This window comes from Mytilus trossulus, chromosome 8 (genome assembly GCF_036588685.1).
Source record: "Mytilus trossulus isolate FHL-02 chromosome 8, PNRI_Mtr1.1.1.hap1, whole genome shotgun sequence".
In the NCBI taxonomy this organism is placed as follows: Eukaryota; Metazoa; Mollusca; class Bivalvia; order Mytilida; family Mytilidae; genus Mytilus; species Mytilus trossulus.
In genome coordinates, this window is record NC_086380.1 from 66,665,835 (window position 1) to 66,678,884 (window position 13,050).

General features: G+C 31.1%; 1 protein-coding gene across 2 annotated transcripts; it reads left to right on the top strand.

Annotated features, from left to right (window-relative positions):
* Positions 1 to 32: 32 nt before the first annotated feature.
* LOC134681290 (transmembrane protein 248-like) lies at positions 33 to 12,495 on the top strand. Of its 2 annotated transcripts, none has more exons than XM_063540857.1 (8): positions 33 to 179; positions 2,358 to 2,524; positions 4,974 to 5,140; positions 5,684 to 5,799; positions 6,793 to 6,943; positions 7,633 to 7,801; positions 8,636 to 8,767; positions 10,182 to 12,495. In XM_063540857.1, exons 2-8 carry the CDS (start codon positions 2,375 to 2,377, stop codon positions 10,197 to 10,199), a joined length of 903 nt encoding a protein of 300 aa, XP_063396927.1. In that variant the 5' UTR covers positions 33 to 179; positions 2,358 to 2,374; the 3' UTR covers positions 10,200 to 12,495. The 2 variants fall into 2 exon arrangements, with proteins under 2 accessions (XP_063396927.1, XP_063396928.1); XM_063540858.1 differs by having other exon boundaries at positions 2,361 to 2,524.
* The last annotated feature ends 555 nt before the right edge of the window (positions 12,496 to 13,050 follow it).

Here is a 13,050-nt window from a genome sequence, read left to right on the forward strand (position 1 = left end):
TGGTGATTATAGAAGCCATGTGGAATAGAAATCACGTGATATATTACCTTTCAAAATGGGTTCCGGAAGTTGTGACGTTTGATGCTCCAGATTTGACAACATTTTGACAAGTTGTTGCTGCTGAAACTGGAGATATGATGTCGTGAATTTACAGTTGATCATAAACTGTTATATATTTGGTAAATGTTTAATGAGTTTTTATTGACTCTTGTCTTTGCAGATTATTCTGTCAGTGGAAGAACTACTCATCACATGGAGTCATGCATGCTAAATAATTTAATTTTGATGCAGTGTTTAATTTTAATTCTCTGATTTGGCATGTCAGAACTACAGACTAAGAAGTTATCATATAGCAATTCGAAATATAAGCTGCAAAATATATTGCACACGTACAATTGAAAAGGTTAACAAAAAGCCTTGATAGTGTCAGGGAGTCTTTAATTTCTAATGTAAAAAAACATTTTTTTTCCTCAGGATTTTGTGAATTATTAAAAGTAAATAGATAATAAAAAAATCATGCCTGGATAAGAACATTGGTAGGAGTGATGCTAATGAAACTTGTACTAATCACAGGCTAGATGATTGCATATATTTTATTACTATCAGGTGGACAGATCTTCTTGTGCCTGTTGTCTGCTTTTACCATGTCTGATTAAATTATTCATGATTTTTCCTTTCACTCTGTTTTAAAGATAAAATAAATGCGAAAAGTGTGCAATACTTCAGATGATCAGTTCCAATGTATAGTCCCTTTTACTGTGTCTGATTTCAATCTACTCACTAAAGTAATGTGATAACGTCAGAAATATAAACATGGAGACATAGGAAGATGTGGTAAGAGTGTCAATGAGTTAACTCTCTGAAACATCCAAGTCGCAATTTATAAAGTAAACCATTATTATACACATATTTCACCAACTGTTGGTTTATATCATGAGGCAAAAGGGTTCAAACTAGAAGAATATGGTAATCTTTTTAAATCATTTCACTTGCTTATTTCACCCTTAGGAAAACAAGCAAAATTTCTCATATTTGACTTATTTTAAAATCTCCACATTCAAATAAGTATCCCAGATATTGTTTTATGAATTTTATTGAAACCGAACTGTTGATCTGAAGAAATTGACTAATATGACCATGGTTACATTATAAAAAAAAAATACAATCAAAAACATTTAAAAAGAACAACTGTGTAAATCAGAATCCTTTAAACATGATAAAGTAAATTACTAAGTCAAATCTACATCAATTTAATTTGATACCTCCAACATACTCAATATTTATTTCAGCACCCATGGTTAACATGATGTTTTACAAATGATATGCTTCTATTTTCTTTCCTATTTTTCACTCATGCCCAAACATCTATGAAACATCAAAAGTTTATGTCATCTTCTGACTTCACCAACCTTTTATCAAATGCTAAATGCAATCAAACAGCTTCCAGAATGTTGGTTAATTAAAATGTTTATTATAACTGATGAAATAATACACATAAACCATTTATCAAGGTAATGAAGGTGTGAAAATTAAATCACATGAACATGATGATTAAATCAACTGATTAATCTGTTTATTACACTATGTTATATCTAGGGATTTGTTATTTTAAGATTAATTACATATGATTAAATCAATTAGTTAATCTTTTTATTACAACAAGAAATTGCTAATACATATATAATTGACAAACAAAACACAAGCTATGTCCCTGCAATTATAAAAAAATCCTTGAAATACACATTTTCTTTCCCCACACAAAATTATAGTTTTAGTAAATATTTTTTTGTAAATTTAGAAAAAGCTACATACAAATATCAGGAACAGTTAATATATATGTTCCTGAAGATATGTAGCACTAACAGTTATCAAATTTGAATATCTTATTATTGCCATACTCAAGAGTCACATTATTCTCATTAAATAGTGATACAAACACAAATGCAGGTAAAAATTGGTAGATCATTGTGTTAATTAAAATAAAAAGAGTCATCGGGGAAACATAGCCTTTAATTCTTATCAAGTTATTTTTCCCCATCAATGGGGATACATATAGATTCTACCACTGCATCAAGTGTAATAGGATATTTATCCACTCAAGACAGTTAAATTATCAAATTTAAAACGTGAGGCTGTTGAGAGTTATTTCCCTTTGTTTCCTTATGTTTGAGGGGAACTGGTAATTTTCTTATTTGACTTTCCAATTTAAACATCAATATATGATCAATACTGAATCATTTTGATGAAATGCACAATAATAAGGTGATAAACATTTACATGAGTGACATCGAGTCTGGGACCAAGATTTTTATGATTTTCTTACTGGATATTTAAATAATTATTCCTGTTTTTTTCAGGAGATTTGGCTGACAAAATGACATTATGGGAAAATCTGAAAGGATTTGCCAGCAGCCGTCCTCCACTGGTGATGTTCATGGTCTGTCTGGGAGCCTTTGCCATAGCTTTGATTTCACTGTCTTATTATTTTAAATCTAATGACCTCTACAATCCAGATTTAACTGAGGTAAGTACATCGGGGGCGGATCCACCCATTTCAAAAAGGGGGGGGAGGGGTTCCTAACCCAGGACAAAGGGGGGGGGGGGGGGGGGGTCCAACTACATGTCCCCATTCAGATGCATTGATTGTCCCAAAAAAAGGGGGGTCAGGACCCCCTCCGGATCCCCACCTGTACATTGATCATGAACAAGTGGACAGTTTTTAGGGAGGATCACAAACATAGAGTACAATAAATGATATTTTTCTACAAATATAAATATATGGTTTCTGTTCAATATTTTTCTCATTGGCAATAACACTCCATCTCTTCCATTTATTAGTCCCCCACTGACTTTGTTCCAAAATTGTGTATGGTTTGTTTGAAAGCATAAAAAAAGGATGTTAAATTAAATCTAACATGTCTACGATTTAAATCCAAATGGATTATTTTTTATACGACCGCAAATTTTGAAAAATTTTTCGTCGTATATTGCTATCACGTTGGCGTCGTCGTCGTCGTCCGAATACTTTTAGTTTTCGTACTCTAACTTGAGTAAAAGTGAATATAAATCTATAAAATTTTATCACAAGGTTTATGACCACAAAAGGAAGGTTGGTATTGATTTTGGGAGTTTTGGTCCCAACATTTTAGGAATTAGGGGCCAAAAAGGGCCCAAATAAGCATTTTCTTGGTTTTCGCACTATAACTTTAGTTTAAGTTAATAGAAATCTATGAAATTTTGACACAAGGTTTATGACCAAAAAAGAAAGGTTGGTATTGATTTTGCGAGTTTTGGTTTCAATAGTGTAGGAATTAGGGGCCAAAAAGGGACCCAAATAAGCATTTTTCTTGGTTTTCGCACCATTACTTTAGTATAAGTAAATAGAAATCTATGAAATTTAAACACAAGGTTTATAACCATAAAAGGAAGGTTGGTAATGATTTTGGGAGTTTTGGTCCCAACAGTTTAGGAATAAGGGGCCCAAAGGGTCCAAAATTAAACTTTGTTTGATTTCATCAAAATTGAATAATTGGGGTTCTTTGATATGCCGAATCTAACTGTGTATGTAGATTTTTAACTTTTGGTCCCGTTTTCAAATTGGTCTACTACATTAAGGTCCAAAGGGTCCAAAATTAAACTTCGTTTGATTTTGACAAAAAATTAATCGGTTGGGTTCTTTGATATGCTGAATCTAAAAATGTACTTAGATTCTTGATTATCGGCCCAGTTTTCAAGTTGGTCCAAATCGGGTCCAAAATTAAACTTTGTTTGATTTTATCAAAAATTGAATAAATGGGGTTCTTTGATATGCCAAATCTAACTGTGTATGTAGATTCCTCATTTTTGGTCTTGTTTTCAAATTGGTCTACATTAAAGTCCAAAGGGTCCAAAATTAAACTTAGTTTGATTTTAACAAAAATTGAAATCTTGGGGTTCTTTGATATGCTGAATCCAAACATGTACTTAGATTTTTGATTCTGGGCCCAGTTTTCAAGTTGGTCCAAATCAGGATCTAAAATTATTATATTAAGTTTTGTGCAATAGCAAGTCTTTTCAATTGCACAGTATTGCGCAATGGCAAGAAATATCTTATTGCAAAATATTGTGAAATAGCAATTTTGTTTTTAATTAGAGTTATCTTTCTTTGTCCAGAATAGTAAGCAAGAAATATCTAATTGTAAGAATTTTTTTTATTTGGAGTTATCTTTCTTTGTTCAGAATCAACTTAAATCTTTGTTATATATACAATATACAATGTATATTCACTTTTTACTACCAACTGATAAATTAAAATAATCTTTACCATTCAGTGATAACAAGCAGTTTTTTTACATCTTAATATTTTATGATGTATTTAAATGAGTAGTAATTGTTGCAAACTCCATTAGAAATTTTAATTGAGATTAGTTTTGGAATAAGGGAAAGGGGGATGTGATTAAAAAAATTGGGTTCAATTTTCTCATTTGAAATTTCATAAAATGAAAATTTCTTCAAACATTTTTTTGAGAGGAATAATATTCAACAGCATAGTGAATTGCTCTAAGAGAAAACAAAAATTTTAATTTCATTAGAACACATTCATTCTGTGTCAGAAACCTATGCTGTGTCAACTATTTAATCACAATCCAAATTTAGAGCTGAATCCAGCTTGAATGTTGTGTCCATACTTGCCCCAACCGTTCAGGGTTCAACCTCTGCGGTCGTATAAAGCTATGCCCTGCGGAGCATCTGGTTTGTTGTTGTCATGAAATTTAAAGAATCTCTTGAGTATAAACTGTTATTGAACCATGAAAATTAAATGACGAATATATTATGGCACTTTAGAAAACAAAAATACAAGGCAGGCCTTTAAGACAGACAGGACAGGCCTACCTTTATGAATGTTCATTATTTTCTTTGAATAAAAAAGCTATACTGTACTACATACTTGAGTTGTTAATATTGTTGATTTTAAATGATTTATTATTTTTCAGGAATGGCAGGCATTTTTAGAGAATTTTGCTGAAGTTGACTTTTGTATTACTAATAATGATTCTGACATACAGATAGGAGATTTTGAACCTCCATTGAGATTACACCATATATACTCAAAGTTAAGACCAACGTCACATTTCTCTAGACCCACAAATGATGAAGTTGTGTAAGTTAACATGGTTAAGAATTGTGCTTATCCTGGGATAAACTGATAAAATGTGAAGCCTGCATTAAACGTTAAGGTCTGTCTGGAAACCCTTAAAATAATTAAAACTTTACTCATGTTACATATTTCTTCATTTGAAACAAAGATGAATTATGCACAATTTTTTGAAAAGTGCCAATTTAACAAAGACTAAAAGGGGGAACATCAATGGTAGTATTACACCTTATAAAGTCACCCAAGGTTAGATGAAACAAAACAGCAGTTTCATACTGACAAATCCTTGACTTATCTTTGTTACAACTCAACCCAGTTCAACACAATGAGTTTGTATTTACTGTATAATCATCAAGTATAAAAAAGAAGATGTGGTATGATTGCCTATGAAACAACTCTCCACAACAGACCGAATGACACAGAAGGGTTATTGAAATTACACGAAATAAACATATACACATGATAAACTTAAACTCTGTTTTTCTACAATACACTTTATTCAATTTAAGGCAATTATATTTATATTATATGTTAATTATATCATTACAGGAACACATCTATATCAATGTGGGTTGAGATTACTCCTACAAGAGAATTAATCCACATGCCAAACAATATAACATTCCTTTACGCATCACTGAATGGCAGTATGGTTGGATTAAGAGGTAACTTACACAGATATTGAAAATAACATTGAGAGATTCGTATGTAACACATGTTTCAACAGAGGCCTCAGTGGCAGAGTGGTCTAAGTAGTCACTTCTGTAATCACTAGCCAGTCAACACTGAGGTTGTGAGTTCAAACCCCACTTCTGCGGGTGCACTCATCTCTAATCTTAATTGACTAGGATTTTCAGTTTTCCTGTGGGCACTCGGGATTCTTCCACCAATAAATACTGGTCGCCACGAAATAGCCTAAATGTGGTGCTTAAAAGTGGTGTTAAAACACCAAAACTCAAAATCAAATCATGTTTCAACACTCATTCCAAAAGTTTGATATAATGTGAAATTGAATGTCATCTTCTAACCGTACACATCCATTGAAATGCTGTGGATTTATTTATTTTTGTGAGTACCTATTTTTGTGGATTGAGGAAAACTTGTGGATTTTTGATTTTGTGTTTTAGTCAATCTCTGCATACAAAGTCTATATAAAAAAAAATATTTGTTGAAAATTTGTATTTGATGTTTATTCATACTCACAAAACCCATGAAAATTAAATGAATAGTCCAGACAATGTTTTTTGGGTTTTGATTTTTGTCTAAAGATTAGTTATTATTACTTTTCAGACTAAAAAACACACTAAAATCCCTTACATCTTAAAACTATGTTCATTTACATTCATTTGTTACAATGTAATCAATCCCTGTTGTCAAACAGAAAAAAATATAGTTGATCTTTCTTTTCTTTTCCAAAATATTTGATTCCCTAGGAGAGCGGGACATTAAGTGTAACCCTTTTACATCCATATGTCCATCTGTTCTTATGTACTTCTCAAAATTGGAATTAAATGGCATCACTTTTAGTTAAGTTATGTCCCTATATAACATTACATGCAAATGGTGGCATTATCTGTGTCTCATGGACACATTCTCCATTTATCATGTTTATTGTACAAACAAATTTTTGAATTCCTTTACAATATTTTCTATTTCAGATCATAAGCTAGAAGACACAATGAATTTGACATTATATCTACCTATTGCTTGGAATCAAATCCATTGTTTGAAGACAGGAAGGTGTTCAACTGTTAAAGTACTGGCTTGTGTCAACTTCCAGGCTCCTGCCTATTTCTTCCCAAGTGTCAGGTAATGAAACAAAGAACTCTGTACCTAACCACCTAACCTTAGCTGAAATATGTCCTACAGACATATGTTCACAAAATAATAAAAAAGTAAAATACCGAACTCCAAGGAAAATACAAACCAGAAAGTCCTTTATCGAAAGACAAAAACCAAAACTCTTAAACAAACAAATAAGATACAACTGTCATATTGCAGACTTGGTACAGGCATAACTTATGCTGAAAACTGTGCTCTAAACCTGGTTTTATAGCTAGCTAAACCTCTCACTTTTATGGCAGTTGCATAGAATTCCATTATATTGATGTATCAATTGTAAAAACATAATTGGAAATTGGGAAGAATTAGGTAAAATTTGTAATACACTCTTTATGAGAAGTGTATAAAAAACACATATTTAAAGATAACTGGTCTATAGGCCTGTATGAGTTACTTGAATCTGTTGTTCACCATTAAACAGATATATCTATATAGATAGAAGATGTGGTATGAGTGCTAATAAGACAACTCTCCATCCAAGTCATAATTTGTAAAAGTAAAACATTATATGTCAAAGTAAGGTCTCCAACAAGGAGCATTGGCTCGCACTGAACAGCAAGCTGTAAGGGGGGAGATAGTTTGCTTATGATGTGCTCATGGTGTGGCTGTTAATTAATAATTTAATTTCAAATAATTTCATAATATTTTCTATTTAGGCAACCTGGAGTTTGTTATGGTATGAACGAATCAGGAGCAGAATATCATAGTAAGATGGTGGCCATTCATAAAAGTAGTCAGGCAGGTGGAAAGAAGGCGTGTCCTGGGAGTCCACACCTACTTATCAAACATTCCAGAGATCCAAACATCAACATGATGTTGACTCTTGTAAGTGAATTGATAAACAAAATGGAGACAATTTTCTGTCTTAATGAGCATTGGGCATGTTGGGAGATTATTTGTGCATGTTCGTCTTATTTGTCACGATACATTTTGTTATTCAGATATACAGATTTGCAGGATTTTTTTGTGTTTCTTGTACAATTTGTGGGAAAGGTTTTTCTTCTTTACCAAAAAATCCTGATGAGGATCTAAAAAACTGGAAAGGGTTTTATCTTTGTTATGTCATTCGACAGAAGGTATTTAAGTATGTTGGTGCTATGATCTAGATAGACCCTCAGACCATTTATATTATCTGTAGTAGTTTCTCAAACTGCAAGGGGTCTAAAACATCATAACTCTTCCAGGATTTATTGTTTTGATTTACTATCAAAAACCTTTCATCTTCATGCCATTGGGAACCAGTTTCCTTGGATTGTATGTAACATTGGTGGTACTTCCTCCTTTTCTGTTGATTTTCTGTTGATACAGGGATCTTATATTTTTTTTCAGTAAAACAAAACGTTCACACATCATGCACATATAGGTATTAGTTTTATAAACAAAGATACAATACAATACTTTGCACATAAAATAGAATCCTGAAAATAAAAATGACATCATAAAAATTAATCACTTGATATTGCATATGACATGTATTGATCTGCATTGTATGTGGTATTTAAAAAAAGATACTTCCAAGTGTGGAAACTGCTTGAGTTTTTTAATACGGTAGATCAAATTTCATCAGTTGTATCAATTTCTAAAAATGCATTGCAGAGAATAATTATAATAGATATGATATTGATGATCCAATGATCTTTTTATGATCTTATTTTACAGGAGGACCGATCTGTAATTAACCTACATCTGATGCACACAAGTTACTTCCTGGTTGTGATGTTCATTACATTATTTTGTTACGCTTTAATCCGAGGGAAACCTGCAAAACCAAAATCACATCCGTACACAGAGGTATGTAATTATTTTAGATGCTGTATGAAAGTTAACTTTTGATTGGTTGGTATCTGTCTTATGCTGTATGAAGGGTAACTTTTGATTGGTTGGTATTTGCCTGATGCTGTATGAAGGGTAACTTTTGATTGGTTGGTATCTGTCTTATGCTGTATGAAGAGGTAACTTTTGATTGGTTGGTATCTATCTTATGCTGTATGAAGGGTAACTTCTGATTGGTTGGTATATGTCCTCAATTCCATGGTAATTAGTAAATTATTAGAGCTATTTTCCTAAGGTTGTAGTTTAAAGAGATTGTTGGCTTGCTTGCTTGCAAACTTTTAAACCACAAGCATTAAAAATATAGCTCTAAGCAGTTGCTATGGACTTTATATTGATCTGAAAAGTTCATCATTATACCCCTGCTTTAAAAAAGGGGGGGTATACTGTTTTACCTCTGTCTGTCCGTCCGTCTGTCAGTCAGTCCGTCCCATGAAACTTTCGTCACATTTTTCTCAGGAACTACACATCCACCCTTTCTGTAATTTGGTATCAACATTTATATATGTCAGACATACAGTGTGATGTGTTTTCAGATTCATCTTTCATCGACTTCCTGTTTACTGAACACTTGTATGATTTTACACATGATAGCCAAGTTGAAAATTTTCGTCACATTTTTCTCAGGAACTACAATACAAGGATTTCTGGATTTCTATAAGTCAGCTATACCGCGTGATGCGTTTTCAGATTCATCACTTGACAACTTCCTGTTTACCGAACACTTGCATATTTTTACACTATTAATATTATCCACTTGTGGCGGGGGTATCATCGGTGAGCAGTAGCTCGCAGTTTCACTTGTTGTTTATATTCTGTGACAGTCATCTGTTAATCATTTAATTGTTTTGAGTAACCTTTTACCTATTTTTTTTTGCCTCCAATTATAAGGTATAGGGCAGAGGCAGATTTATGCGGGGAGAGGATGACTCTTACTGTGACATAATAAAAAAGCATTGTGACATTGAAAATATATAGATAAATGCACAAAATGAAAGTAGTCATTGTACTTACATGTAGTAAGAAACGATAAGAAAGGAAGTAGCTGAGTGATCAAATTAATAGTGTTTGAATTGACACATAATTATAATTTTATGATTCTAATGCCTTTCATATGTGAACTAAATAATCAATATCTTTATGGTACCTTTGATACCTATTTATGAAACCTTTTGGTGAGTTTGATTTGTTCTTTATAGTTTCCAATGGTGAAAGAATTTCAAATTCAATACACCAACAGCACAGTATTTCTAAACAGAACAAACTGTCTTGGTGGCACAGTTTTTAGTGTTTACTTCATTGGAAGCTTTTATAGCAGAGAAATAATTGCTCTTCTTCATTGATGCCAATGAAATGAATATTCCTTTTTTTTCAGGTTCAGACTTCAGTATAGTATATACCAAAGGATTACAAGTGTACTCTTCTATGACAGTAAAACGATCAGCTGTTGAAGATAGTTAACAGAAATGCTCACCAAAAAGAAATCCAAAGTAAAGAAGTAGTTCATGTCCAACTGTAAACTGTTGAAGCTTTTTTTAAATGCTTTGAAACAGTTTTTATAAATCTGCCACTAATTTATTTTGTCATGAAGTATTCATTAACTTTTCAAGAATCTTTGACCAATTTGGAAAAAAACAAGCTGCATGGCTTACTATAATACTTCTTCTATATTATATAGAAGTAAATTAATGTTTATTTATATAGTTGGTTTCTAATGAATTTAATAGGTGAAAGTGGAAACCATAATTTTGGATTTTTTTTTTTTTTTTACTATGAATCGCAAATTTTAAAATGACAATAAAACTTGGTCAATACATATAAAATCCAGGTTGTTAAAATCTGGAAAATAAGTATTTTTTTCTGTGCATAGGGACTCTGAAATAGTGTTTTCATCAATTTATGTTCCTGTAAAATATAATAGAAAAAGCAAATTAACACTAAATGAACAGCTTAGAGATATAACAAGAATGCTACCTTTTTAGTTGAAACAAAATAGGAAAAACAAAAACTTTTTTAAAACTTGAAGATAAAATGCTAAATTTTTATGATAAACAAACTTTTCAGGATCTTGTATATTGCAATTAATGTTTTATTCAGCAAATGTTTCAAATAGAAAAAATATGTTTGAAATAATGATAAATGTATGTATGGTTAATATATACATATTTAATTTTACCAAAGTTTTCTCGTACTACATGTATTTTTTGTTATTTATTGTTTTGCTTTACACATGATGTATACATATTTTCATCTAAAAACATATTTGGTTGTGTACATATTTCATTATATCATATATGTCAGTAATGTAGTATTTGACAAAAAAATGTTTAGTTTTTAGTCATCATAGCAATTTAAGAGGGTTATGTAATCTTTAAACTACAATCAATACATATTATGTTGTAATCATTCAGTTATTGAGATTTTGTAAATACACTGTTATTATACATTTTTTGTCATCAGAAATATTCAATCTACATTAATTCAATGGGGATAAAATACAGATCCTGTCCATGCTTTGTATACAAGTATCTAAAGACTTTATTTCTAATTTTGTGATTATAATTCTAGCCAATGAAATTACAGCTTCTGAATTTTGTTTGGGTGATCATTATGACAAATCTAGAGGATACCGAAAGGTATTATAAAACTGAAAGTAGAACAGAGCTTTTTCATATCAATGTAAGCAAAGCATGGATGCATTATATACTTATTTAATTATTTAGACTAGACCCACTCACCACATCTTGGGCATTTGGCTAGTAATTTACTTATTTGGTAATTAATGTCATAGCTGATTGTTAAAACTGGAAGCCATACATTATATTGATAAAAAAAATTCATTTAATTGCCAAGAGTTAAAAGCTTTCAGTAGGAGTCAAAAATATTTCATAGATTTTATGACAATTTTTTTCTTTCTTCCCAAAACATACCAACAGATAAAATCCACAATACATGCCTTTTCTGGAACAGTCTTAACTAAAGACTTGCAAGTCTTGTTGGAGAAAGGATTACTGAGTTAACATTTCAGTAAATGATCTTCTCGACATTTGCATATTAAGATATTATTTATGACAGAGAGTGATATTATTTACATCCTATTACATGACTGGCATGTTACTTCTGATATTTCCTAAGTGAACTGATATTAAACACTATAACTGTATGCAAATAAACATGTATTTCTTCATATGTTACCATGTTAAAAAGTCAAAAAACGGTTATGTTGCACTTGTAATATCAGATAAACTGTTTAAATGGATATTTTCTGAAAATTACGAGAAAATTCTTTAAAATGCTCTTTAATATGGTCATGACATAGATTAATTAAAAATGAATGATATGTTTATAAATGAACAGAAAATATTAATCTAAATCATTTTTTTCGTCTTATTTTTAATGTTAAAAAGTCAAAAATGGGTGTCATTACACACAAGTACTCAGTAACCAAAGCAACTGATATCTGTATTCAAAAAGTCTGTATCAACAATGTTTAAAAAGGCTTTATTTTCATGGACTTGTTAAATCATTGTTTTCATATTTGTAAAATACTTTGTTTTATCATATGCACTAAAGAATGAAGAAAAAATACTCAATGTATATGGTGTTCATTTTTAGTAGGTTACTATTCGACTGAAAATTTGATAGGAGTTTGATTGATATCTGTATAATACTTAACATGATGGACAGGTATTATTGTCGAGCCTTTGACTTTAGTCGAAAAAGCGAGACTAAGCGATCCTACATTCCATCGGCGTCGTCGTCGGTGGCGTCCACAAATATTCACTCTGTGGTTAAAGTTTTTGAAAATTTAATAACTTTCTTAAACTATACTGGATTTCTACCAAACTTGGACAGAAGCTTGTTTATGATCATAAGATAGTATCCAGAAGTAAATTTTTCAAAAATAAAATTCCATTTTTTCTGTTTTTTACTTATAAATGGACTTAGTTTTTCTGCGGGGAAACATTACATTCACTCTGGTTAAAGTTTTTAAAATTTGAATATCTTTCTTAAACTATACTGGATTTTTACCAAACTTGGACAGAAGCTTGTTTATGATCATAAGATAGTATCCAGAAGTAAATTTTGTAAAAAAATAAATCCAGTTAACATAATATACAGTCTGCACTTTAAGTTTTTAAAACATTTATTCGAATCATAAACTATCCTGAAATGTATACCAAACTTAGACAGAAGCATCTTACAATCAAAAGATAATATCAGTAGGAATATTTTTATTGATT

Coding starts and splice junctions, on each gene's coding strand:
- LOC134681290 (XM_063540857.1), top strand. CDS start 2,375: ATGACATTATGGGAAAATCTGAAAGGATTTGCCAGCAGCCGTCCTCCA. Junction 5,141..5,683: donor CCCACAAATGATGAAGTTGT/GTAAGTTAACAT, acceptor ATATCATTACAG/GAACACATCTATATCAATGT. Junction 7,802..8,635: donor TCAACATGATGTTGACTCTT/GTAAGTGAATTG, acceptor CTTATTTTACAG/GAGGACCGATCTGTAATTAA.